This window comes from Pomacea canaliculata, linkage group LG2 (assembly GCF_003073045.1).
Source record: "Pomacea canaliculata isolate SZHN2017 linkage group LG2, ASM307304v1, whole genome shotgun sequence".
Classification (NCBI taxonomy): Eukaryota; Metazoa; Mollusca; class Gastropoda; order Architaenioglossa; family Ampullariidae; genus Pomacea; species Pomacea canaliculata.
In genome coordinates, this window is record NC_037591.1 from 34,366,041 (window position 1) to 34,390,931 (window position 24,891).

The 24,891-nt window shown below is 38.7% G+C and overlaps 1 protein-coding gene across 9 annotated transcripts in view; it reads right to left on the reverse strand.

The window, feature by feature from the left end:
• Nucleotides 1-24,891, reverse strand: part of LOC112556330 (rootletin-like) — a 51,633-nt gene that overhangs the window by 15,359 nt on the left and 11,383 nt on the right. For 4 of the 9 annotated variants that reach the window (XM_025225206.1, XM_025225209.1, XM_025225213.1 and 1 more), the window contains 19 exons: nucleotides 15,813-16,091; nucleotides 14,645-14,833; nucleotides 11,682-11,765; nucleotides 9,764-9,879; nucleotides 9,053-9,218; nucleotides 8,460-8,672; nucleotides 8,029-8,150; nucleotides 5,358-5,793; nucleotides 4,891-5,027; nucleotides 4,346-4,597; nucleotides 3,927-4,054; nucleotides 3,653-3,816; nucleotides 3,047-3,170; nucleotides 2,717-2,823; nucleotides 2,199-2,336; nucleotides 1,878-2,061; nucleotides 1,149-1,318; nucleotides 468-647; nucleotides 151-347 (listed from right to left, as the gene is read on the reverse strand). In XM_025225206.1, coding sequence (XP_025080991.1) covers nucleotides 151-347; nucleotides 468-647; nucleotides 1,149-1,318; nucleotides 1,878-2,061; nucleotides 2,199-2,336; nucleotides 2,717-2,823; nucleotides 3,047-3,170; nucleotides 3,653-3,816; nucleotides 3,927-4,054; nucleotides 4,346-4,597; nucleotides 4,891-5,027; nucleotides 5,358-5,793; nucleotides 8,029-8,150; nucleotides 8,460-8,672; nucleotides 9,053-9,218; nucleotides 9,764-9,879; nucleotides 11,682-11,765; nucleotides 14,645-14,833; nucleotides 15,813-16,091 — 3,386 coding nt within the window. Of the gene's footprint in view, nucleotides 1-150; nucleotides 348-467; nucleotides 648-1,148; nucleotides 1,319-1,877; nucleotides 2,062-2,198; nucleotides 2,337-2,716; nucleotides 2,824-3,046; nucleotides 3,171-3,652; nucleotides 3,817-3,926; nucleotides 4,055-4,345; nucleotides 4,598-4,890; nucleotides 5,028-5,357; nucleotides 5,794-8,028; nucleotides 8,151-8,459; nucleotides 8,673-9,052; nucleotides 9,219-9,763; nucleotides 9,880-11,527; nucleotides 11,609-11,681; nucleotides 11,766-14,644; nucleotides 14,834-15,812; nucleotides 16,092-16,518; nucleotides 16,698-17,748; nucleotides 18,084-22,900; nucleotides 23,010-24,891 lie in introns of those variants that run through there. The other 5 variants (XM_025225214.1, XM_025225210.1, XM_025225211.1 and 2 more) reach the window with 5 other exon arrangements.

Here is a 24,891-nt window from a genome sequence, read left to right on the forward strand (position 1 = left end):
TGCGACATTTAATTGCTTTTCTTTAGGGGGTTTGTTTGTTTATTGTTTGTTGCCTGTGACATTACCTCTTATTACTCTACCTAAAAGACTTCAAGCCCAACCTGCTTTACCCATGAGAAAAATAAAATCCACAAAAAATAATGCAATTACGTTGCTTCTTCAAACTGCTGGCGGAAGTTCTTGAGTTCTCCTTGCAGCGCAAAAATGTTGGAACGATCTGTCTCAGTACGTGTTTGTGCTTCCCGTTTCAAACGGTCATATTCAACGATGGCATCAGTCAAGTCCTGCTGAGTTTTGGCCAGTTTTTCCTGCAGAATTCCTTTTTCTTGTTCTAGAATGGAGATAGCCTGAAAAATTGAAAATATCAAATAAAGACTTCCAATTTAGTAGCTGCTTTGAATAATGATGATATTAAAGAAGAAAAATCCAAAGAACAAAAGGACAATTTAATGGGAAAAAAGGCATACCTGTTGCCTGTCATTTTCAGCCAGAAGGAGTGCTTCATCTCTGTCATGCTGGATCCTGGCAATTTCCTCTTGAAGATCAGCAATCTCATTATCTGCCCGAGACTTCATCTCCTCCTTTTCCAAGGAATGGCCATGCAGTAGCTGTTCACGGTTGTTCTCAAATTCCAGGCGCTGACGATCCTTTTAATAGCAAAGAACACAAACTTTCCAAAAAAATGCAGCAACCTCATTTACATTAGTTCACAAAATCTTCAAACTTCCCTACTCATCTTCCTCTGCAGAATCACGATACACTCGGTGCTTGTTCCTGATTCCTCTTTGTGTTTTCTATATTTTCTTTTATTGCTCCTCTTTTATCAGTCATCAGGACTGTTGCTTATCCTTCCGTCCTTTGTATGTTGTCCATGTCTCGTTCTTGTCTCAAACACTAACAGCATGCTCCTTATGAGCATGAGAATGCACTATATAAATCATGCATTTATTACAGTTTACAAAACCTGACAATAAACCTCAAGCAGTTGGCTATTCATCAATGGAAATGATCCTCCACTCTCATCACCTCTCAACTGACATCTTTCCATTACAAATATTTTTATGAGAGCTATCTTCTGATATGTTTATCAGAGGTGACTAATTATCAGAGAACTGCAAAAAATTTAACAGCAATTAACTTTGTTGTACCCTCTCTGTAGTGAGTCTTTCAACATCCTCTTCATGAGCTTGCTTTTCCTGTGCTAATGCCATCTGTGAGTCTCGCTCTAGCTGCTGTAGGCGCTGATTCAGTTGATCTTTCTGGTGCTCAAAACGCTCCAGATCAGCAGCTTTCTCCTTTTCCAGGCGACTGATTTCAGCTGTAAAAGACAAAATTGTAAGGCATAATTTTTTCACCAACTGGAAGTGTGATGGTTGTTGAGGATTTCTCACATATCTTCTTAAAAGATATTGAACCGTACAGGTGATGGGGCTACTGGTGTGTGAAAGACCTGTATGACTTGTTGGATGAAGGAGCAGTCAAACAGGGGATCTTCTAGACCTGTATGACTGGAAAACTTTCACTGCCCAAATGCTTTTACTGGTATGTGATTTTTTATCACAGAGCTGAATGGGCAGAAGAAGATGGCTTTGCCATGTCCTTGACACAGTGGACCACTTTCAGTTCACTGCCCCTTTATTCCACAACTACACTTTAATTCTACCTAAAAACATATTTTTTCAAAACAAAATTATTGGACGTAAGACATGATGAGGCACATTAAAAAAAAAAACTAAACTTGTTTGGAAAGAACCGCAACAATAAATACCATCCTTTAAGAAAAAAAAAGGGAAGGCAGCAAAAGAGACAGGAAATTGGTTCACAAAAGATTACTCATCATAAATGGGTTATCAGTTTACAAATAAATAAGAATTTACCCTGGAGATTTTCTTTGCGGACAATAAGCTCTTGGTTTTCTCCTTCCAGCTGGGCTTTCCTGATCTCTAGCTGCACAACTGTCTGCTGTGCCTCATATAAAGCCCCTTCCAGCTGATCTTTCTCACTGTGCAGACTGGCAATCACCTCACTCTGCTGTCGATTTTCCCGCTCTGTTGCTGTCACCTGCAGAGAGTTGCAAGATGCTGCTGACAACTGCACTTTATAATGCTCCACAAGGCTTCTTATATTAAAAAGCAGTTAAAATGACAGGAGCAGTGGAATTTCCATTATGCAAACTTATACGTTGATTTATATCATACCTGCACAATGAGCTCTCCTTTGTCATTATTGAGAACCTCTTTGTCTTTCACTACACGGTCATATGCCTGCTGAGAGCGTTCTAAGTCACGTCGGGCAGTCAAAAGTTCTTCTGCCAATGCTTGTTTTTGACGTGAAACCTGTTGGCAAAACCAGTCATTGATCATTTCCTTTCTGTTATCACACAGGTTTACATGTTTGTTTACATGATATTATTTAAATTGTCAGCAAAGACCAATTCTTCTGAGAGTTTTCCTTATGTCACACTCTGCATAGTCTGCTGCATTTTTGAAAATCGAGTGCAATGAGGAAACGAAATAAGTGAAAGTGTTAGGGATTGTAATAAAATGTTAATCTGAGCAAGAATAACTGATGTTAAAAATTGTCAGAAAACTCTGTCGATCACATGTCTATCAACATACGAGAATAAATCTGATGTGTCAGAAAACTCTGTAGATCACATCTGTCTACCATTATAAAAGGATAAAGCTGATGCAAGCATACAGCCTGTCCAGCTTACTAGAGACAACTGTGAAGTGACTTCCTGTTTCTCACGATTAAGCATCTGAATTTCTTCCTCTAGCTGTTGACGTGTAAACTCTGACAGCTCCAGAGTATGATTGAGACCTGGTGAGAAAAAAAAGACAAGTTTCAAAGTTCAAATGCTTTTAGAGGCACCTAAAACAAATTAAGTGTTCTACAATGTATTGTTAGCACTGTATGATTTCAAAATTTTAATTGGTAAAAATACAAGTTCTCTCTCTCACTATCAATCCAAAGCAGATGCAGAAATCCACTTCTCTACCCCACAACAAATGTTAAATTTTCAGCTCAGCTGCAGATATCTTACCATGCTTTTCAGTATCAAGATCCATCTTTTCCTGTTCCACTCGTACCAGTTCTTCTCTGATACCGCACTTTTCTTGCTCTAGTGCTGCCTTCTCGTTCAGCAGGTTAGCTTTTTCTCCTTCCAGCTGAACACACCAAGTAAAAGATACATTTTAAAAGAGGAAATCATTGAGAACAAATCAGGAAAATCAAGGCCAGAGAGAAAACTAAAGTAAGCAGCCACTTGCTCCAATAGATATCAGGAAATCAATGGTTAAAAAAAAGCAAAAAACTTATATATAAAAATCCATCATGCAACATGAGGAGGATACCACATCCATTTCACATAAACAGGGGTCAATGATAAATCACAGTTGTGATGGTACTTGTGGCAGTATTAGTATGCAGTAGTAATGACTGTGATGAAAGCAATGATAATGGTGGAGTGCAATGTCTGTAGTGATTTTGTTTAATCATGCTGATGATTTTTAACATCAAGGAGCCAAACATCATATCCATGAAGATCGTATGGAGAGACTGGAAGCAATGATTATAATGTTGGAGTTATAGGCAATGCAGAGATTTGTAGCTTTCACTTTAGAAAGTTCTCAGTCAAAATATAACTCACCTGAATGATGATCTTGTTGAGCTCAATCTTGTCCTGACCAAGACCTTCATTAAGAGCCTGCATTTTGAGCAGCGCATCTCGCAGTGTGGCCTCCTCTGTCTTGAGCTTATTGATCTCCACCTCCAGCTCTGCCTTTGACATCTCAGCTTTGGAGAGGGCCTCCCCTGTGTTTGCATGAAAAGTAAACTGTGTCAGTAATAGCTAATGCACATGGCTGACACAAACATTTTTACTAAGCTGAAAAAAATGCATTAGAATTAACAAAAGAACTTACCAACTTCCATCTTTTGTCCCTCCAAAACTTCCTTATCCAGCAGAGCACGGTTTAGTGCCTCTTTTGTTGCTACCAGTTCCTCACGTAGCCCTGACACTTTGCTGTCCAGCTGATCAATCACTTTTTGACTGTAATTTGATATATCTTTATACTAAAAAGATGTCATGAAGATTCATTTTTATTGTTTAAACAGAAAAATATAAAATAAAAATCAATCCTAGAGAAAATGTTGATGTAAATACACAAATATCTTTTAATTCACCATTTTTTTGCCTTTAATGTAGTTTTGTTCAATTTTCTCTTCAATAAATCCTTAAAACTTTGTAATTCCCAGCAATCAGTTTACCACTTCAAATTTATCACATTTTGTCATTTATAATGCTTGTCATGTATATGAAATCATTCAAAAGGCAACTCACCATCTCTCGTTTTCTTTGACTTGTCGCAGTTTGTCTTTCTCTACATCCTCTTTCTCATCTTCAAGACTGTCTCGCTGGCGCTGCAGCTCACTGTTGGCTGCCTGAAGCTTTTCATTCTCCTTATGCAGTGACTCTATCTGTTCATTCAGCTCCTGTCGCACACGTTCTAACTGTGTTTTTTCTGAGCCAGTTACGTTCAGTGCATTTTTGATTCGATCTCGGTCACGTGATGAATCATCCTTTTCACGGCGTCTGGAATATGGATGATACTTCATTGAAAATAATATTCATAATTGTCTTTGACCAATGAAGCATCACAGGAGCATCTACTTCTTACCAATCATAGTAGCAAAGTTAGTTGTAATACCATGGCAATAATGGATAATACTTGGGATTAAAAGAAGTCATAACCATCAATGAAAAATGAAAGTTCTACAGCAATGCAAGTAAAACAGAGTTTAAGTGTTTTAAGTAAGAAGTTTGCATAAAAGTGTCAGTAAAATACTGCAGCCTCTTTATTATAATGCTACATTCAGGATGCTTACGCCACTTCTAGATCTTCCCTCAGATTCATGATGAGATGCTCAAGGCGGCGTTTCTCATTTTCAGCATCATCAAGATGTTTACGGATTGTGGTGCTTTGATCCTTGGATGCCTTGAGTTTGACACGCAGCTCCGAAACCTGGGGATTATCATAACACATGAAAAAGTCCATTTTTTGAATAAACTATTTTTGGGACTGACCTTATTCTAACTTTTGCTATCATTAAAAGCTGCAACCCATGAAAAGGTTGTAAGGTTTTGCCACAAAAGAAAGCATCTTTTTCTGATGGCATGGGAAATAAAGATTTGATCATTTTCCACAACACAGATAGGAATTTGGATGTTTACTCATATTCTGTGAAGTAGCATCTTGTAATAAACTAAACCTATCATCTAGAAATGATTTGTATAAGGTTAGCTTTAGCAACTACCCACAATAATTTATTTGCGATAAATAAACAATACTTGCCTGCATCTGACGCTTGCCAAGAGCAGCTTGCACTGCAGAAAATGTTGCATCAGCAAAAGCAGGTGACCGTGACCTTCCTCGAGGAGATGGTGATCGATTGCGCACAAGTGGTGACTGTGCACGGGCAGTGGGCGAAATAGAACGTGGACGATATGGAGAAATGGAACGAGGTGCTGGCAAAGCGTCTTCCCCACCTTCATCATCAGTTCTTGTCTGGTCCGCATCATTGATGACAGCTTCAGCGATGTTACGGAGAGCAAGGTGCAGAGCCTCTGTCTCTTCTCTCACCTGGCGAGCTGTGTCTGTTTCTGGCAGATCGTATGATCCCACCTGCACCTCCAGGTTACCAACTGTCTTCTGCAGAGTGGCTATTGTCTTGTCACGCTCATCCAGCTGAATTTTGAGTCTCTCATTTAGCATAGTCAGCTCATTGATTCTGTCAAAAAAAAAATATTTGTCTGACAAATATTCAGCAATCCATCTCATCTCCCATAATCTAGTTTTTTTTTTAAAAACAGACATCATTTTATCATATTCCATCAAAAAAATTTAAATGTCTAAGCCAACTTAATTTTGTAATCATATCATTTTAAATATATAATAGTCATAAACATTAAACAGATGACACATAACCATTAAGAATTTTCTACCAAATTATGCCAGTCACTAAAATGTTCTGTTTTTGGACATTGCCATTCTTCATTTAAACTTTGCTGTCACATAACAAAAGTTCCTTCATCTATCGTCATATTTAAAGCAACGAAATCATAAAAACTGCCAGCTTCAATCATTGATCTATGATTATTTATAAGTACTTTAAAAGGCATCAGACAATTAGCAAACAGCTACACTAACATTTCATTTCTTACAACTGATAAAGCCAAGCTTAAAAATTCTAAATAATTCCAAAAAAAAAATCATTTCTAGAAAGACAGGAACCGAAAAGGATTTTTAAATAAAGAAAGAATGACGGTTATGTTTCACTATTAATGTCTTCTTTGTATCAAATACCACAAAAATGTTAAAAGGTGAGTGACTATATTCCATATTCCTGTCACAGATGTGCGTAACAATGTCATATCTATTTATTGCAACTTTTTCATCACAAGATTTGATGTAAAAAGATTCCAACGCAAAATTTGCTGCATACTGTAGACAATTTAAAGGCCCTCCTTAAAGTCTGATTCTTGATGAGTACATGTTTTATTTTACAGAGCAATGTGTGCTAAGAGCATAATCCTTAGGGGTGTGAGTATGCGCTTTACAAATTTTGCATTTATTATTATTATTATTTTACACAAGAATGGTCATTCACGTAAGCCCCTAAAATATTGGGTCAATGGTAAACTATGCATATTTCCATTAGCCTAAGATTATGTCTGAAATATAGACCATTTCAGAGAAGGACTATAATAGTCATGCTCAAAGCTAGCAAGCAAAACTATTCAGCCTAGCAAATGATATGAATGATGTTACTAGAAATAATTTACAATCACACCATAATGATGACATCTGCAAATTTCTAAGGATTCTAATTTGGTACAGTAATTATATACTACAAAGGCACAAAACAAAATAAAGCAGTATCAGAAAAAATAAAGATTTTTATGAAAAACAAAGAAAGTGTAAAAGAACTTCCAAAATTTCTTAATCCATTTGAATGGTTTTTTTTTTAAATGAAAGACATCTGAAAACATGTGAGTGAAACAGCATCAATTTAACAAATTTAATGACTAAGTGAAAATTGAAGAATTTTTTATTTTTGTTCCACCATGAACCTCTATTCTCTTATTTAAAAATACATTCAAAGCTTTGGAAATACTAGCTGAGTATTTTGAGAAAAAAGTGATCAAACTTGTAATTGCTGCAGCAAAAAAAAAAAGAGCTCAAAGATGGAAAAACTAAACTTGAAAAACTTTAAAGAAGAAAGGCAAAACACAGGAAGTCATACCAATACAAGATATAATCTGTAACACCTAATGCAAATTTTCACAGGTCGTTAAAAAGGGACACTTATGTATGCATTCTGAGGTCAAATATATCAATATAATTACCCATATTAAGAAACTCAAGTACCAGTATAACCTAAGAAAATCCTTTCCTAAAGGAGTTCCTGATAAAAGATGATACTGTGAATGTAAAAGATGGACACAAGGAATAAGTAAATGATAGAAGTAGTATATTTGAGTTCTTTAATCTTTTGTTACCATGAAAAAAGTCCTCCTAACAATCAGAATTTATCTTTTTAATAATGTTCTAAATGACACACCCACTGATGGCAGCTTGATTTAGGAATTACCACATTCACATCGTATGTTTTGGCACTACAATGACACTTAAATGTCTTAATCTAAGTGAATACTTAAAACTTTCTTCTCTCAATGACCTGATGCAAAATTAAAAAGAAAAAAAAATATAAATCATTACAAGAACAGCAATCATGCTGGATTCTAGATGTGACTGAAACAGTAACCAGACTTTGTCAGCTCTAACACTTTTGCACAGCAACTATGTTCAATCCCTTGTTGCAAACTTCTACAGAAACAATAAGCCCATAACACAACCCCTAAAAAAAAAGTACATTTTCATAAATAGCACTAGTCTGTATGCAGACTATACTATGGTTGCCTGCTCTTTCTGGCAAAAGTGGTGTGACTTCCTGAGTGTTTACCTGGTTCCCCACTCCCGGCTCATTGCATCATACCTAGCCTGCATTTCAGACAGCTCGCGAGTGCGCTCGCGTAGCTGGCCCTCAACTGACAGTCGTTCACTGCGCTCACGATCCAGGGACACCTGCAGCATGGTGATAGAAAACACAAAAAGTTATCAGAAATCCTTAAAGAAATGCAACTGCTAGCTGTTAACAGCCAAAAACAATTTAAAAAACAATGCTTTCTAACATGTGACTATTAACTTTTTCATGATCTTGTAATTTGGAGCCAAAGAATACATTTTTCCATGAAGACAACAATCACTTTTTCCACAGGAAAAAAAAATCACATTTTTATGTTAGCACCATACACTACATAATTTTAGCACAACAGCTATTCATTATCTCTATGCAATGTAATGTGTACTATTAACATGCTATGTATGTCTTACCTGTGCCTGTGTGTCCACGCTGCGCATATTTGCATTCAAGTTCAAACAAGCAGACTGTACACTGCGAGCAGCCTTCGTCATGTCAGCTTTCACACTGGATATGTCACGCTCTGTTGAAGACTTCAGCTCCGAAAAATGACGCCTAAATGCCACTACTGTTCGCCACAATGACAGAAGTCGGCCATGTTCTGCACTGAAGTATTCATTGAAACTCTGAAAGAAGATCACAACAATTTTAAACCCCAGAAAGCGTCGGCTTAATATAAAATTTAGAGAAAAATCTTTTATCTAGTCAACCTACTATAAAATTATTTTACTGCCTGTAATCAACATCCCTTCTAAATCTGACAAAATGATCAACAATTTCTTGTACAAAAGAAGCTTCAAATAAAAGTCTGATACATGCACTACAATTTAGTGGCTTACCTACACATAACAAGAATGTGAACCAAAGACTTGTTATTTGTTTTCGACAAGATCAAGTCACCAAACTCAAGTTAACAAATAATTCACTTACTCTGTATCATATTACTGCACAGAAACACAATTCAAATCCACGTGTGCAAGTGCCCAGACATAACAGAAAAACACACCTTCTCCTCTTCACGCCATTCAGTCTCCTTGGCTTCCAGTTCCTCACGAGCCCGCTGCCAGTCTTGGGTCAGCCTGTGAATGTCAGTGGTCAGCTGCTGGTTTGCTTCTGTTGCCTGGTCCAGCTGCTCTCGTAGCATGCCATTCACATGAGCAAGACTGGCACTCCTAATAACAGCACACAGCATGGTATCATAATGAACAAGACTGGCACTGCTAATAATGGCACACAGCACAGTATCATGGTAATCCTCATCATGTAACAAAGAATCACAATGAACAAGACTGATAATACTAATCAAGATACAGCATCACAATGAACAAGACTGGAATTCATCATGCAATATAGAATGCATTATACTGCATTGTTCCTTTATTAAATTTGTTTTTAATTTACATCAACATTCATGTCTTCTAGTCACTCTGATTTCAGACTTCTGTACATTCTCAAACACACAAAAACTATTTTAAAATGAAACTGTAATTGAGGTACAAAGAATTGTTTTACTGAGTCATCTGTAATTATGAATGACAAAAAAATATTAAAGTTTAAAACATTCTACTATTTAAAAAACCCGAACAAGAAATGGAAAACATGAGATAACTTTACTCCCTCTCACTCTTGCGCACACACATATATATAAGTACAAAGGTGCACACATAACCTGCATGACAAACATCATGACATCTTTCATGATAAAATTTCTACTTACCTTTGCTGTTCTTCCTCCAGCTTAATCAGTGCACTTTCCAAGTCAAAGCTATGCTCTGTTTCCATTCTTCTAAAGCGGCTCTCACTTCCCTCAAGCCTATCACTAGAGGTTGTCAGCTGTAATTGCCATTTGGAAAATTCAATATTTTTTTTAAAAACCCTCCTGGCATTTTCATTCCTATCAAACATATAGCCAGTCTCAGCAATGAAATGCCCAAAAGATATAATTTCCAATTCATTCTTACATATTAAACAATCCAAGCATGCCAAATGAAAAGGCTCTTCAACTAAGCAAACTTTTGTTTAATAGTAAGTTGAGCCATTGCAACTAAAAGAACTTAACTTTCCAATCAACCACTCTTCTTTGAACTGCCCTTGAAAGAGGAGTAATAAGATGGTAAATGTTTGAAACTGTTGATGTGAGTATAAGCACATCATCATCATAATCCTTATCCTCATCATCATCATCATCAACGTAAACCTCTAGAAATTAATGCAAAAATCAAAAATTACCCAAAAAAATCCATTATTTCACAGCACACAGTTTCCCTCAATAATTTTAGTAAACATACACAGATTTAATCCGAGATGACAATTGATCGTTGTGCAACTCAAAGGCACCATGGACTATAATGTTTTGTTTTGCTACGTTTCTGGACATGAAATAATAGAAGAAGAATGGGTGTAGTAAACTTGCATTACACCAAGAAGCAATGTTAAAGCTTTTCTGCTTATAGCTAAAAGCAAGAGTAAAGCCAAATCACTATAAATTTCTTCTTGTGCACCACAAAATATAATCACTCTACATTTTGACTTCCTAACCTGTATTTTGTATCAATAGAGATAATTAGAAATGTTTAATGTCATTGTACAAAAATAATGTTCAAAAGTGTATGCGTGACAGAACTAATTATAACAGTCAAAGCTAGTTACTTTCTGCCCATCTAAAGTAATTATGTAAAATCTAATCTTCTTCTTCATCTTTCTCTAACATTTCCTGCTTCTTCCAATCCTTTCATTTCCTGTCCCCTTTAAATCCTTTTATTTTTTTGTTTTATCCCAGCCTAAATTTCTGTTTTAAATTTCCATAACAGGAAAAACCAAGCCTCTAGAATATTATTCCATGTGAATATAAAACCAAACAAACTTTGAAAAGCTATGAACTAAGTGAGGGAAGAACTATGTTACAAAGGCCTAACATAAATAGTGAAAATGAAGGATGAAACTCATAAAAATTAGCCAGAACGTGATCAGATGTATGGTCTTAAACTATTAGATTAGTAGTTAACTAAAAACTTCAAGCACAAGAGTAAAAACTCAGCATCTGTTCTCACAACTTCACTAGCATTTTGCAATAGATAGAAAGAAAATTCTAAAAAAGCAAGGATAAGCACTGGAAACAAAGATCAATCAGAAGTGTAAACAATACTTTAAACACAATGGTTTTTTGTTAAAAACTTCAATCTGTGGAAAACAGTTCCCTGGCATCTTCAAAACAATGACAAGTACATAATTTTAAAACAAAGCTAGAGAAATCGGACAATACATAGCCATAATACCATGGGGATCAAAGAGTTGCTTTATTTATTTACAAACTTCGTCAAACTTCTTAAGACAGCGACAATAGAAGTTTTCCTACTAGGACAATGCTTTTGGGCACAGCGTACTAAGAAAGTCTGCAATGCAGTGGCTGAAAGTGAACACACGACAAAGAAGTGGCCAAGTGTAGGATCCATCACACACGACAATCTGAAGACTGTCTCACCAACTGAACAGAGCTGAATCTTGCTTTCAAGTCAGAGTATTCTCCCTCTAGATCCTCACACTTTTTCTTGTACTGCATCACCTGAAGAAATTCATAGGCGGGTTTTCAGGTAGAGTGAACATCACCTAAGCAAGTATGATGGTGGGAGATTTACCTTAAAAGAAGCATGATGGAGTTCTCTGTCCTTGTTTCGCATATTTTCTTCCAAGTCTTGACATTTCTTCTTGTACTGTAAGAGCTGTTAGTTGAACACATTCAGAACTGCATGACAACATACTGCATGAAGATAAGCACTTCTTTCAAAAATGAATAAAACAAAAAATTCACAAAAGCCTTAAAAAAATTCAATTTCAGTGACAAAAAAAATCGACTTTACAGATTATAATAAATATTGATATTTCTACAGCACTGAAAAAGAACAAGAGGCCCCAATAGTCATAAGAATTGCAATTCCTGACTTTTTTTCCACACAGCACATTTCTAACATCATTTTCTGATTACAAAACCTCAGTTCATCGGAACACAACTTGCTATAAAGCTACCTTTATAAATATGCATGAATCCTGATTCTGTCAAACTCTTGTTCATGCAGTATATGCAAACAGCAAATGTAAACTTCCATGTACATGTGAAAATATGTGCTACGAGGAGATCTACAGAGTTATCAGAGCTGAGTGAGTGTTTACTGTACAGGACAGACTCCAGATAGTTTACGTGGAGGCTGTCATAATGGAGGTTCTTCACTATGTCAATATTGTGCCACTAAGTTTTCCGCATGCCACTGCATATGACGTGGTGGATACATGATCCCTAAAGGCACTTTAGTCATCCCTAACCTGGATTTTGTGATAAGAGCTCCGAAGATCTGGAGTGACCCTATCAGATTCCAACCTGAACGTTTCATTGGAAAGGACAGCAAAATGTGGCGACCCCTAGAGTTCTTTCCCTTCTCTATGGGTTTATAGCCTTAGTTGCTGGCACGGCATTAAAAACAAACTCTATGGGTGGGCACGTCTGTTTGGGTGAGATGCTTGCCAGAATGGAATTATTTCTATATCTGTCAACAATGGTACAACTCTTCCAATTCCTGTCTCCGGAAACTGAAGAGCTTCCACCATTGCAATGCTTGATAAGATTTTCCTATTCTCCTGAACATTTCAAGGTTAGAGCTGTGGGTAGGATATGTTCCACAAAAAAAACATCTGAATAAAAACAATAATGGAGCTGATGTTACCATCTCAGAGGGCACCAAAACATCTACAGTGATTCTACAACTTTTTTTCCCGTTCTAATTATGTTTTTCTTATCTTTCTTTTTTTACTGCTCTTTTCTCTTTTCTTTTCCTTTTTAGTATGCGCTTTGAGCCTGCCTTTAATGGTAGGAAAAAAGTGCTATAAAAATTCCACTTATTATTTAAACATAGATCCTCACCAAAATATTTTTTTTTTATCTCAATGCTTGTTTTTTTTTTTCTTTTATGACCCCAGTTTTATAAAAGTATTGGTATCAATAAATTAAGATCTACAATTATAATTTTACTCAGATTCTGCCCTTATGCTTTTGCTGGACCTGTCTGCTGCATTCAACACTACTGACTACTCTCTGCTCCTTTAAAGACTCCACACCCTCTATGGAATTTCTGGACCAGCACTAGCATGGTTCAACTCCTATCTCACTGATTACCCAAACTGTAATCATCCACAGTTAACCATCTTGCCCTGCTCTTTTTATTGTGGGGTTCCCCAGGGCTCAACACTTGGCCCCACTCTGTTCATTTTGTACGTGAAACTGCTGTTATCATGCATCCCAGTGTCGCCATGTTTCTCATCATATGCTGATGACACACAATTGTACTGCTCCACTCTGACAGCTGAGTCTCACTCTGCTATTAGCACTACAGAAGCCTGCATTAGTGACATTGAAGACTGGATGGTAAAATATAAACTTAAACTCCATGATGATAAAATGGAAGCCCTCATATGCTCGAGAAGAAGAAATCAATCATTGCTTGTCAGTCTGCACAAGAATGTCAGAGTAGGCAAAACTAACATCCCCTTTACCTCATCCATCAGCAATCTGGGATTCATTGTCCCTGTTGACATGAGCATTGATAAACAAGTTACAGCTGTCTGCCTATTATGAGCTACGTAAGCACCATCCGTCACATCCTCTGCAGTGCACACTATCAACACTCTTGTCTGTGCATTTGTTCTTTCTCGGCTTGATTATTAAGGCTGCCCCTTATACCTCATTCATAAACTCCAGAAGATACAAAACTCTGCTGCACTTTAAGTGCTTAGAGCTAGAAAACAGGACCATATTACTCTCCTTTTGTCTGCACTGGGTACCCATCCGTTTTCACATCCAATACAAACTGTCCAAGCTATATTTTAATTTTTTCGCTGGTTCTTCCCTATTTCTCTGAACTTCTCTTCCCCTATATCCCAGCCAGACAACTATGTTCTTTGTGTGATGACCGTATCCTAACAATTCCTGTCACCAGAATAACAACATACAGTGACAGGATTTTTAGTTACTGAGCAGCAAAACAATGGAACTTCCCCCCTTTCTATATCTGCCACACACCCACCATTGAATCCTTTAAATGTGCCCTGAAAACATACCTCTTCCTTGAGCATTACTCCTAACAACAGTCCACACACCGCTAATCCTTTTAAACCTCACCACTCTTTTTTCCATTTATTGCTACTTCCCTACTTGTCTTCCTCTGCAGAATCTTGACACTCAATTTCTCTTTGTGTTTTCTATATTTGTCTTTTATTAGTCATTAGCAATATTGTTCATCCTTCCATCCTTTGTATGTTGTCCACGTCTTGTTCTTGTCTCAAGTGCTAAGAGCAAGCTCCCTATGAGTGTGAGTATGCGCTATGCAAATCATGCATTCATTATTATTACTAGACATGTTGCAATTCACATATACTTAATATATGTAGTAATTGTTTTTCTACCCTTCAGTTACATACTGACAGTAGCATCAGCAAAGGGCAGTCTGATCCCATCAGTGAAAGGCATCATTTTGTCTGCTGTCACAGTGCTGACGTATATCCCACCTTACAGACATGCACAGCCACCATGTCGTGGCAGCAAAAGCCTCACCTTAGCCTGCAGCTTCTGCACAAGCTGAGCCTGCCGCTGCTGACCATCCTGGTATGCTTGCAGCTTGCGCTTGTAGCTAGAATGCTCTTCCTCCAGCTTCCTGCGCAGCTCCAAGTTCTGCTGCACAAGAGACCTGGAGGTAGTGTCTCCTCCATCCCCACTCCCATCTCCTCTCAGGTGCTGCTCCAGCTGCTCAGAACAGACATTGTGTTTATTATTACAGCTACTATAAAGCAAATAGTTTGTTGGATTAAGTGCTCCAGCTCTTTATAACAGACATATTTATTATTACAGTTTCCATAAAGTCAATACTTTGTTGCAACAGCTGCTCCAGTTCTTCAAAACAGACATATTTATTATTACAGCTCCCAAAATACTTTTATGCAAGCTCTTCAGAACAGAAACTACATTATTAAAGGGACAACAATGGGATACTTTGTTTCAAGAACTGCTTCAGATGTTCTTATAAGTGTACCCCAGCTTAAAAAATTAAATCAATCCTTTAACTGATCTCTTAAAGTGATTATCAACCAAAGATCAGCATTTTACTAGGCATGCAACAGCTCATTTATCTGTATTAAATATTAAGAATTTGTTAAGTCAGAAACTTCTTTTACTTACTCCACCATAAATTGCATGAAATTGTTAGGTCTGTAGATTAAAATGCTGATTTTTCAGTTACACAGATGATTTGTGTTTATGAAGTATTTCAGCTTGTGCTGACTAAACATTACAAAGTGAAAAGTATTTATACCTCCCCAACTATCAGAGAAGAATGGATAAACATTAAGTACTTATGCAGGTATACTTTAAGACTTTTTATTCTGCACAATGCTTTTGGCTGTAAGACTATAATATCTCACAAATATATTTTGCACCATGCATTATAAAGCAGTGAAAGCACCAACAAAATTGAGTGCTGCACTAAAAGGGTATTATGAAATAACTAAAGATCTGGCAGAAATAAAGGAGATGTGTTATTTAAAGTAATGACACTTTTGTTGAAAATAAGCACACATTAAAGCCTCCAATAAGAATATAAATTGAATACAATCCTAGGCATAAAAATATTGGCATAAAAATACTTCAACCAAAATAAAACATACACATGTTGATCAGAAACAGTAAACATCTCTAGAAAGAAAACTAAAAGTCTCTTCAAACTCACCCTTTCACTTAAGGCATTGTATTTGATGCTTAGCTCATCCCGTTCTGCCTTTGAAGCAGCAAGAAGATCCTCAACTCGATTTAGTTCAGAAGAAAGCAAGCGATTCTCTTCCTGCAGGACTGTGGGAGCTGCCATTGAAGAGGGTGTGTAGGTCAGCTCCTCTCCAGACAGATTTTTGGTGATGATTTCTCTCACCCTGGCCGGGATCTTGGCTGGACTGCCGTCAATGCCCCGTATTGTGTACTCTTCTCCACCCCGAAGAACTGAATCTTCCAATCTCTGCCCCCACAAAAAATAATCAGAGATATGATACATTAGTACGTTTTACTTCTAATAAAAGATAATGAAGTGAATAATTTATAAAATACTGTGCAAGCTCTTGTCACTGAAAGGAAGTCATATTGTCATACCTTCGTAGCTGATGTTTACCCCATCCCCTACATCCACACACACTTTCTCTCACTCCCCCGCCTCTTCGATCATCTCTGCATGAGAGCTAGCTGGGGGGTTATGTGTTATATCAGCATATAATAACATTTACTTAACTAATGGAAGTTAAGTTACAGAGTAACTGAGAACAGCAAATATTCTACAGTGGTACTGGTAATAATCTTTCTTTTTGGCGAGAGGCGTGGCAAAACTACAGTCGAAAAGTCAATAGTTTAGTGAAAACTTAAAAAAAAAAAATTAAGCTACTTTCTCATACCGAATCGCCAAATCGCTCGTCTAATCGACATTTAACTTTGTCTGCCCTGTCTCTCACAGGTGGCGATCCTCTCTTCGCAGAATAACTCATGTTTAAAATATTGCAATCAGCATGGCTTTGTCAATAAAGTTGGGGGTATCCTGAAATTTTTTTTCTCCTTCTTTCAGACTCGTCTGCATCCGGTGACCCCACTTCCGGTTTTCTCCAAAGATTTGTGAGTAGTCCCGCAGTCACAGCGTCCATTACCATGACAACGTCAAGCTTTCGCATTAGTTCGCCCATAAATTGTACGCATGGCCCATGTTTCGCATTAGTTAGCGTACTGGATGTCACAATTAAACAACCATTCACATTTATATCACGATTGACTTTGGAATCATGCACTAAGCTCCCCAATGTAATTAATGGTGAAAAATGATGTTGCCGAGAGCAGCTGCACTGCAAGTGCCACGTACGTACTTTGGAAACTTTTCAACCCAGTTGAAACTGGACATTTAAATTATATAGTTTCTTGGGGTCTTACATTAAAAGTTTGCATCAAATTTTATTCAAAATCAAGAAATCTTTTTAAAATATTTTGGTATTTAAATAACTATATACTGTCAATGCATCCTTAACCATACTGATACTTAAATATTACTGCGATTAAATTATACTGGTTTTCTGCGATTAAAGTGAACGGAGAATCGCACTTATTGTTTCGCAGAAAGGGGGTTTAATGGTGTATCGATCTACAGCGGTTGTACATTTGATGATAGAAGCCAGCCATGCATGCAGAGAACAAAGATAAGCTGACGAGAAGATAGTGCTCTATAGTCAGCATGCATCCCTATGAACAATAAATCAATGGCGAGCTTTGGCAAACGTAAAATGGAAAGGCAAAAAAGCGAGGCAAAAAGAACACAGCGGTGAACAATGGGACCAACACACATAACGCGCGCGCATGCACGGACGCACGCACGCACACGCACGCTCGTCCATTAACACCGCCTGCCTATCGCTTAAGTTATCACTACGACCTATATACGAAAAGAATCACAACATCGTGACGTATACGGTTAAGACAAAGGTTGCATTGTGAGCAGATATAGGTTTTGCTCATTGTTTTTAACTCAGCACACGTACCAACTAGTTCAAGCTATATCTCTCTTCATCAGATAGAGTCAGGTACAAAATATTAAAACAACTTTACATAAAACTTCTACAAAAAGTCACTTTTTCGACTCTTACCTGAATAACTCTTTCCAAACGATTATCTCTGTCAAACGACATTGGTGATGACACACTCGATCGCCAGCCTGTCACTTCACTACTACTAAACATAACCAAGTCGGTGACGACAAGGTTTCTTCTAAAGAGCTTCTTGCTGTGTACAGCAACACACACGCACACACCTACTACGACTTGCACGTGCCTCACAGTTCTTTCTCGCGCGTGAAGTAAGAGCTACTGGGGGAGGCGTGACTGGAAGCCGAAACGAAAGCAAAAGGACGCGAAAGAGTCGCAGCAGTCAATCCAGTCATTCTTCTGTCCACGCACGTCATGCGGGCCGCCGGCGGCCAGTGTGCGGACCGGCAGAGGACGCTCGCAGCGAACGCGGCAGTCAAGTTGACGCTTGTCTCGCGCTTTTCCGCGCCAGGTAAGTCGCTGCTAAGTCAGACAAAACGCCTTGCTTGCAAAGGTGACAGACAGGCCATTTTGAGGAACCGCTGCTTGAGGCACCAGTCCGTTTCATGCGTTCTCTTTAAATTCTGATGCCCACTGAAACCGTCAACAAAGGTTTATCCCCCCACCTAAACCTCCCCTCTCCTTTTCGTGTAAACTCAGAATGAAAACATGTACAAATGTGTGTATATTTTTCAGTCTGATTAACTATATATATATACTTAAATGCGACGTTAGGTTAATCTTTCACTATGCATTCTTCCTTTTCCTTTTTAAGCGATAAGGAAGTAAACCACTTTTCGATGTTGTATTGTAACTACCTGTGTGTGTCAATTTAAGCAGTGTGGTTAGCTGCACAAAGTTTGAAAGCGTTTGGTCAAATTAATATTTAACAGACTACCGCTCTTTCTCCATGCACGCATGTACGCGACTGTGCAGATTGACTGAAAAGAGATAAGATACATGACACGATAAAAATTATTGGGACGTTTACACATATCAAATCCTACTTGTTTGTTATGAGTACAATTACTCTTCAAGTTTACAGCAAGCATAAGGTTACTGCTGTTTTGACTAGCACTATGCACTCATCTTAAATTACTTTGTTTTTCCGATGTACGATTTACCAAGTCTGATGTCAGCTTAAAGTACTGATTTGAGAAAAATTTACAAGGATGCATATTTGTAGTCTCCAGTATACCCCCCCCCCTTACACTTCTTTTGTTCGTGTGTATATGTGTGTGTGTGCGCGCGCGCAGTGGTAAGTAAAGGTCCGCAAATACACTTTTTGTTTTACTTCGTTTTGTTTTTTGCGTGCTTGCCTACTTTCAGTTTTGTTCAGATTTGTGTCTTCCTTCAGTGAAGTCGACCTGGCTTCTCTGTCCAGTGCGCAACTGACCGCGTCCTTAACAGCCGCAATTTTTCTACTTCTGCAAATAGTTTATAAGCATGTAAGCACTGAAGAAACTGTAAACGTTTTAACACTGACAGCAAACAAAAATGGCCAACCGTTTCTCGCGCTAATTAAACTTTAAAACAAAACTCAACAGGCCGGTCAATCATTCACTACGCTTTCATTGGTACTCAATCGTGCACGCGCAAAAATGTGTAGATGCAAGTCCCTTGTGCTTTCACCTTTTCATCTATCAGGAACTTTTTCAGAGAGAGAAATGACAATGACAATAACAATTTTTTATTTACAAGAGGTAAAATAAGCAAGAAAATGCTTTTTCTCCATTTAGCCCTCGCACTTTACAGAAAGAGAATGTGTTAACTGACACAAACAACCCGCACCCCATACGGTCGTATGTATGGATGGATTACACATGTATTCCTCAAAACACGCCGTATGCGTCTATACTTTTGCCCTGGTCCCTGACCTCCACACGTGTCAATTTTTTTAATCCGTTAGTAGTAATCAGTACGGCCACCGAAGTGGTCTCTAATTGTTACAAACATTAAAAACAGGACAAGCAAGAGCAATCGATACTGAACTATGTGGAGTCTATGGGAGCCGTTCTGAATTAACGAAATATTTTTCGGGGATAGCAGGTGGTAGTCGTTCACTCCAAGTGTATTGAGGTTTAATAATAGGAGTCGTAAAAAAAAAAAAAAAAAACTAACACCGGAATAGCCACCTCAACACCCACAAATGCCCAGCACGGCACTCATAAACCTTTTCTGTGAGGCCACCGAGCATGCGTGATTGTAGAAGAGCCACCCTTTCCACAACCCCTTCCCACATCGTCATCCCGTTTGGAATTCACAGCTGCAGTAGCTGCATGCATACGTGGGAGCTGTGTACTACAGGTCGTAGACTATCAGCCCCGGCTCATCAAAGTAAAGCCATGAATGTCAGCCATTGACAGCTGGGTGGATTAACTCAGTCACCGCCGGTCTCGTGTTCAAAATTTATTTCAGCTAAAAATTACACAGACAACGAAGTTCGAATCCGTTGGGCAGTACTTCGGCTTGTTTCTCCGGTACAAACAACAGTAAGAATTTGAAGAAACTATAAGTAAGTATACCATTAAATGGATTACATCGTACTGCTTATCAAAGTTTTGGTGAATTAGCATCAAAAAGTCTGTCAATTCTCACATGTATACATGTTTGGAACTATCCCCGTGACAGCAGCCTAAACGCTGCATTCGAGGTCAAAATTGAAACAAAAACCCATACTACTGCCAGTCTTTCATTATTAGTGTTATTTATGTAAACAAATATACAGTGGCCTTTGAGTGTACTCGTTAAATGCATGGATGAACGACTGGGTTACGAAGTTTGATTGTTCTCTTGGTGCCTCTGTTTCTAGACTACTGGGTATTAACTGACCTTCAAATGTAGTACTTATGGAATTGTAATTGTCACATCTGTCAACAAACTACACCTTCTGAGTTTGGAGGAATGATAAAATACCTTTTCTTCCTCCTCCCCCCCCCCCTCCACACACACAGATTTTTAATTTGTACATTTGCCTATATCTCACATCTCCAAGTATGCAGGAATGCTGCTAAGGGAAATGGACAAGATATGTTATGGTCGCCAGTTCCACCAGTGCTAGGCAATCTCTTAAAATCGGTGAAATTTAAGGAACTCGATCTCAAGTGCGTCAGACTTCAAGCAAAGTCGGTCAACAAGATTAAGACTTGGTAAACAAAGAATTAAAAAAAAAAATAGAAGGGAGGGCTAGTTGAGGGAAGAGTATCGCTGAGTCAGCAAGCATGTGAGACGAAAGCAGAGTAGCAGTACTAAAGAAAAGTACAGTAGAGTTAACGACAAATACTTTCCGAACACGCTTACACACATCTACAGTCTACATCTGCCATTCTCGTTGGTCCGTCTATACAGTGTTCATACAATGAAAGAGGGAATGGGTTTTCCTATAAGTAGACGTAATTCAAAAGCGAAATATCGTACTGCTAGAAGCACTTGTAAGTAGTTCTATTCAACACGATACTATGGATTCAGAACTAATTCTCCCAGAGACAGCGGAGAACCATTCATTTCACGTTTTTAAAAAAAACACGGCGTTCGGTCTGCAGCACACCGTACATGTTTAAGATACAGTAAAAGTCGATCAGCAGACGTACGAAGATCAGCTCTCCAACAGGTATTCGTCTTTGAATGCCCCAGTGCTCAAACGCAACTACCAACATCGTGAAGTTTAGGACAGCACGGTTCACTGCCTTGTCATACTAATATGGCAGGACGACCCCCGCTTGAAGGTGTACTACCAACGGCTAGCTCAAGCTTGAAGATATCCGATACAAGCCGCAGTCAGTTACCTCCATTGTTCACGAGGGTTTAACATCTCGTACGCATGTCCGCACCAGTGCCACGAACAGCGAAGGGTGCAAGTGCGATTAGACCGTTAAAGGCTGTGACCCAGGACATGTAGTCGTCAGGAACGGCAAAGATCTGGTCTTTGGTTTTATAACTTCGATCAGGAAACTCTAGGTCCCTACTGGATCCCGACATAACTACACACACGCCCGTCTAGACCACGTCTTCTAGTGTGGAAAGGGAGGCAACACCTTTAAGCGCAACGTAAGATTGGCCCTTGCTAGCTAATGTAATTGTGTGCAAGAAATATGAAATTTAACCAAACTGTTTTAACAGTGATCGACTACTGGGGACATCATTATTCTGTCTATCATTATTCAAATCAACGCCTAAACCGCGACAGGAATGAAACTTCTTCAAACAAAAAAGCGAACACTCAAACTTTATTTTAGTGAGTTATCTTCTTGTAGATATATGCCTGGTTTTTTTTTCCTCTTTCTTTTTTAATTTTTGTTTTGCCTGCTCAAGACACAACAACCAGGAGATAAAACCGAAAATGTGTTCGCACTCAGAGCTCAGGAACTATAGCACTACCCAAACGCTCCGCGTGACAATGGCCTTTAAACGCATTGTCAACAACCCCATTAATACGATCTTTCACGCCGCATATTAGCACAGCCAGTTGTGTCGGGTTAGTCCACACTGAAATACGTGAATACCCATTACGACAAACTTTTCCCCGCCAAAAACCATTTTCATTTATTTACTCATTTATTCATTCGTTGAATGCGTGGTGCAACAGTAACTTTTTTTCATCAGTTTCCCTATGATCCATATTCACTCCTTCTAGTGCATTCTCCACTTAGCTCAATATTTCTTCTTGTAGACGTTAGCATCAGATCAATATCATCTTAAAACAGCCTTCTGTCACGCGTCAGTGGAGAAAATGGAGGTGCAGTGTTGTCAAGAGTGGTACATTAAGGCGCTAATGTGGTGTCGTAACTTTGTAGAGATTGGAATCGATAGTTACTCGTGGACCTGTGTCAGCAATGCAAGACGGGTTCCAGCGACTCACCTATTAATCTCTCAGTTAAATATTTTATAATTATATAATTGTAATTTTATAATTACAAAAGCGAGGATACCAAAGTATGACTTTTCTTGCACTCAAACATAATACACCATACACCTACAAGTAAACTCATCAAACCTCCAGAAACTAACATACCTTTACACAGTTATACACATAGGGGCATGTATGCAGATCTATACGCACACGCAAACACATGAATATGTACACATGCATGAATACACACATACACAGGCCTGTACATGCATGTCTACACACATACACTCATGGGTATACCTACACAGAAAAGAGTTGGTGATACACAAGAGAGTCGCGAGGACGCGCTTGGTGTTCAGAGCTTACCCACAGGGTCGTGCTGTGTAGTAGCCAACATTAATCGCGCATTAATCACCCCAGGTAAACAACGTACACTTTCTTCACCACAGCACCTGGCAAGCACCTACATATGACATATCCAGGAACTACCTGGAGTGTGCTCACGCTGCGCGCTACCTACCTTATCTATCTACCGTTCTCACCCCTTCATAAGATATGGATCTAAGGTGGCTTTGGTCGGGATTATCTTACAGAAAGGGTGTATATCGTACAGAGTAGGTCAGTGTTTACAAACTGTAAGATATGAGCGGTCAAAGGGTTTCAGATGGCATTAGTCACTAACTTTCTGACAAAATCTGGACAGCGGTCGCCGAAATAAAAAAAATCATTAAAAATGGTTTGAATGCATTTCTCCAAACACTTTCGAAACCAGCAACACCCCCCCCCTCACATACACACACACACTCTCTCTCTCTTACTTACTTGCTCTTACCATTAAAAAAAAAATTGTCTGTACCCCGATCGATTCAGATATGCTGACACCTGCAAACAATCAGGTTTTCATTTGTTGTAAAGCTCTCAGTCAAGCTACAAGTTATGACTAAGCCAGGTTTCAAGTAATCTAAAGCGGTGTGGTACACTAATCAAAGATCAAACCCAGCGGTGTAAGACTTCACTTTGACCCTCATGACATATTCCTGACCTATCAAAACTACAAAGCGCCAAAGGGGACAACCTGCCTGAACTTGTGCTCTTTAGCTAGCCATGCTTTGTTTAGAACAATACCTTCTTAACAACTGAAACTGTGAATGAAGTTCCAACATCGTATTCTCGAACTGAGGCTTACAGACTGTGCTGCATCGCCCTGACTTGAATAAAGTTCGATTATCTGATAAAATATGACACCAACATCATAATCATAACCTAATTTAAAACACACACACACATATGCATCACCATGAGGTCAGTATAAAATTTGACCTGCAGACAGCACGCGAGGAACGAATTATACAGCACTATAAATTACATCGAAATAGTCACTCGGGGTCAGGAGTCAGCTTGGAGACTGTCAAGTGCTGCTGCAAGTCGCTCAAGAGGTTCTGGGACACGAAAGTTCGATCAGCGAGCTGGTTTGGTTCTTTCCCCCTCTCCCCACCCCCCAATCCCAGTGTTTCACAAAAAATAATAGTTATCTCAAACTGGATAAAAATCAAGATAATACGTTTACTTCACTAACTCAGCACATATCATGGCCATAAATACAAAAAAAAAAAAAAAAAAAAACATTGCGTTCTGCAAGAACACCAGCATGTCAGTGCTTGGCTGAGATACGGCGAGGTAAGGCGAAGGAGGTGACCAGACGTGAGAGAAACCGGACACCATGATAAAAAAAAAATTGATATAAAACTGTAAGGGTTTTACTGTACTTTGAGAAAGGCCACGTCAGCTAGGGGAGAACTGCGGGAGGCGGGCAAAAAAATTGCTAACGGCAGCAGTGCACAGCACTTACATCAACAAGACCCATAGCAATACAGTGTTGTTCGCAATCAAACAGTGTCTCTTCGGGAAATGTTTTTGTTTGTTTGGTTACTTTTTAATAGCTTCTGGCTATAAGGTATGCTGCAGCTTCCCCCTGTCTCTAATCAAACCTTCGTTGTTTGGTCAAACCGGGAGACTCGAACGCTCGATGAAGTCTCCGAAGCGTGCATTGTGTTTGAGCGGATCTCCGCTGAAACAAAACGGCTTTAATAGTACTCGACACTCGAGCGAGGTCTGCCCTGTGAATCTGTTTGCCCCACGGCGTGGAAACCCCGATACCCTGGACACGAAATGGTTATCGATAACGAGAAAACAAGGGTGTGGGTATCGGCAACAGCGATTCGGTAATTTTTCAGGTCTGCAGGTGATAGCGGTCACAGGCTGAAACGGTTTCCATTTGGAGAACAATCAATGTGGCTACTGTTAAAAAAGTACCCCTTAGTTTCAACCTTCGTGATTGTCTCCTCTGTAGGCAACAA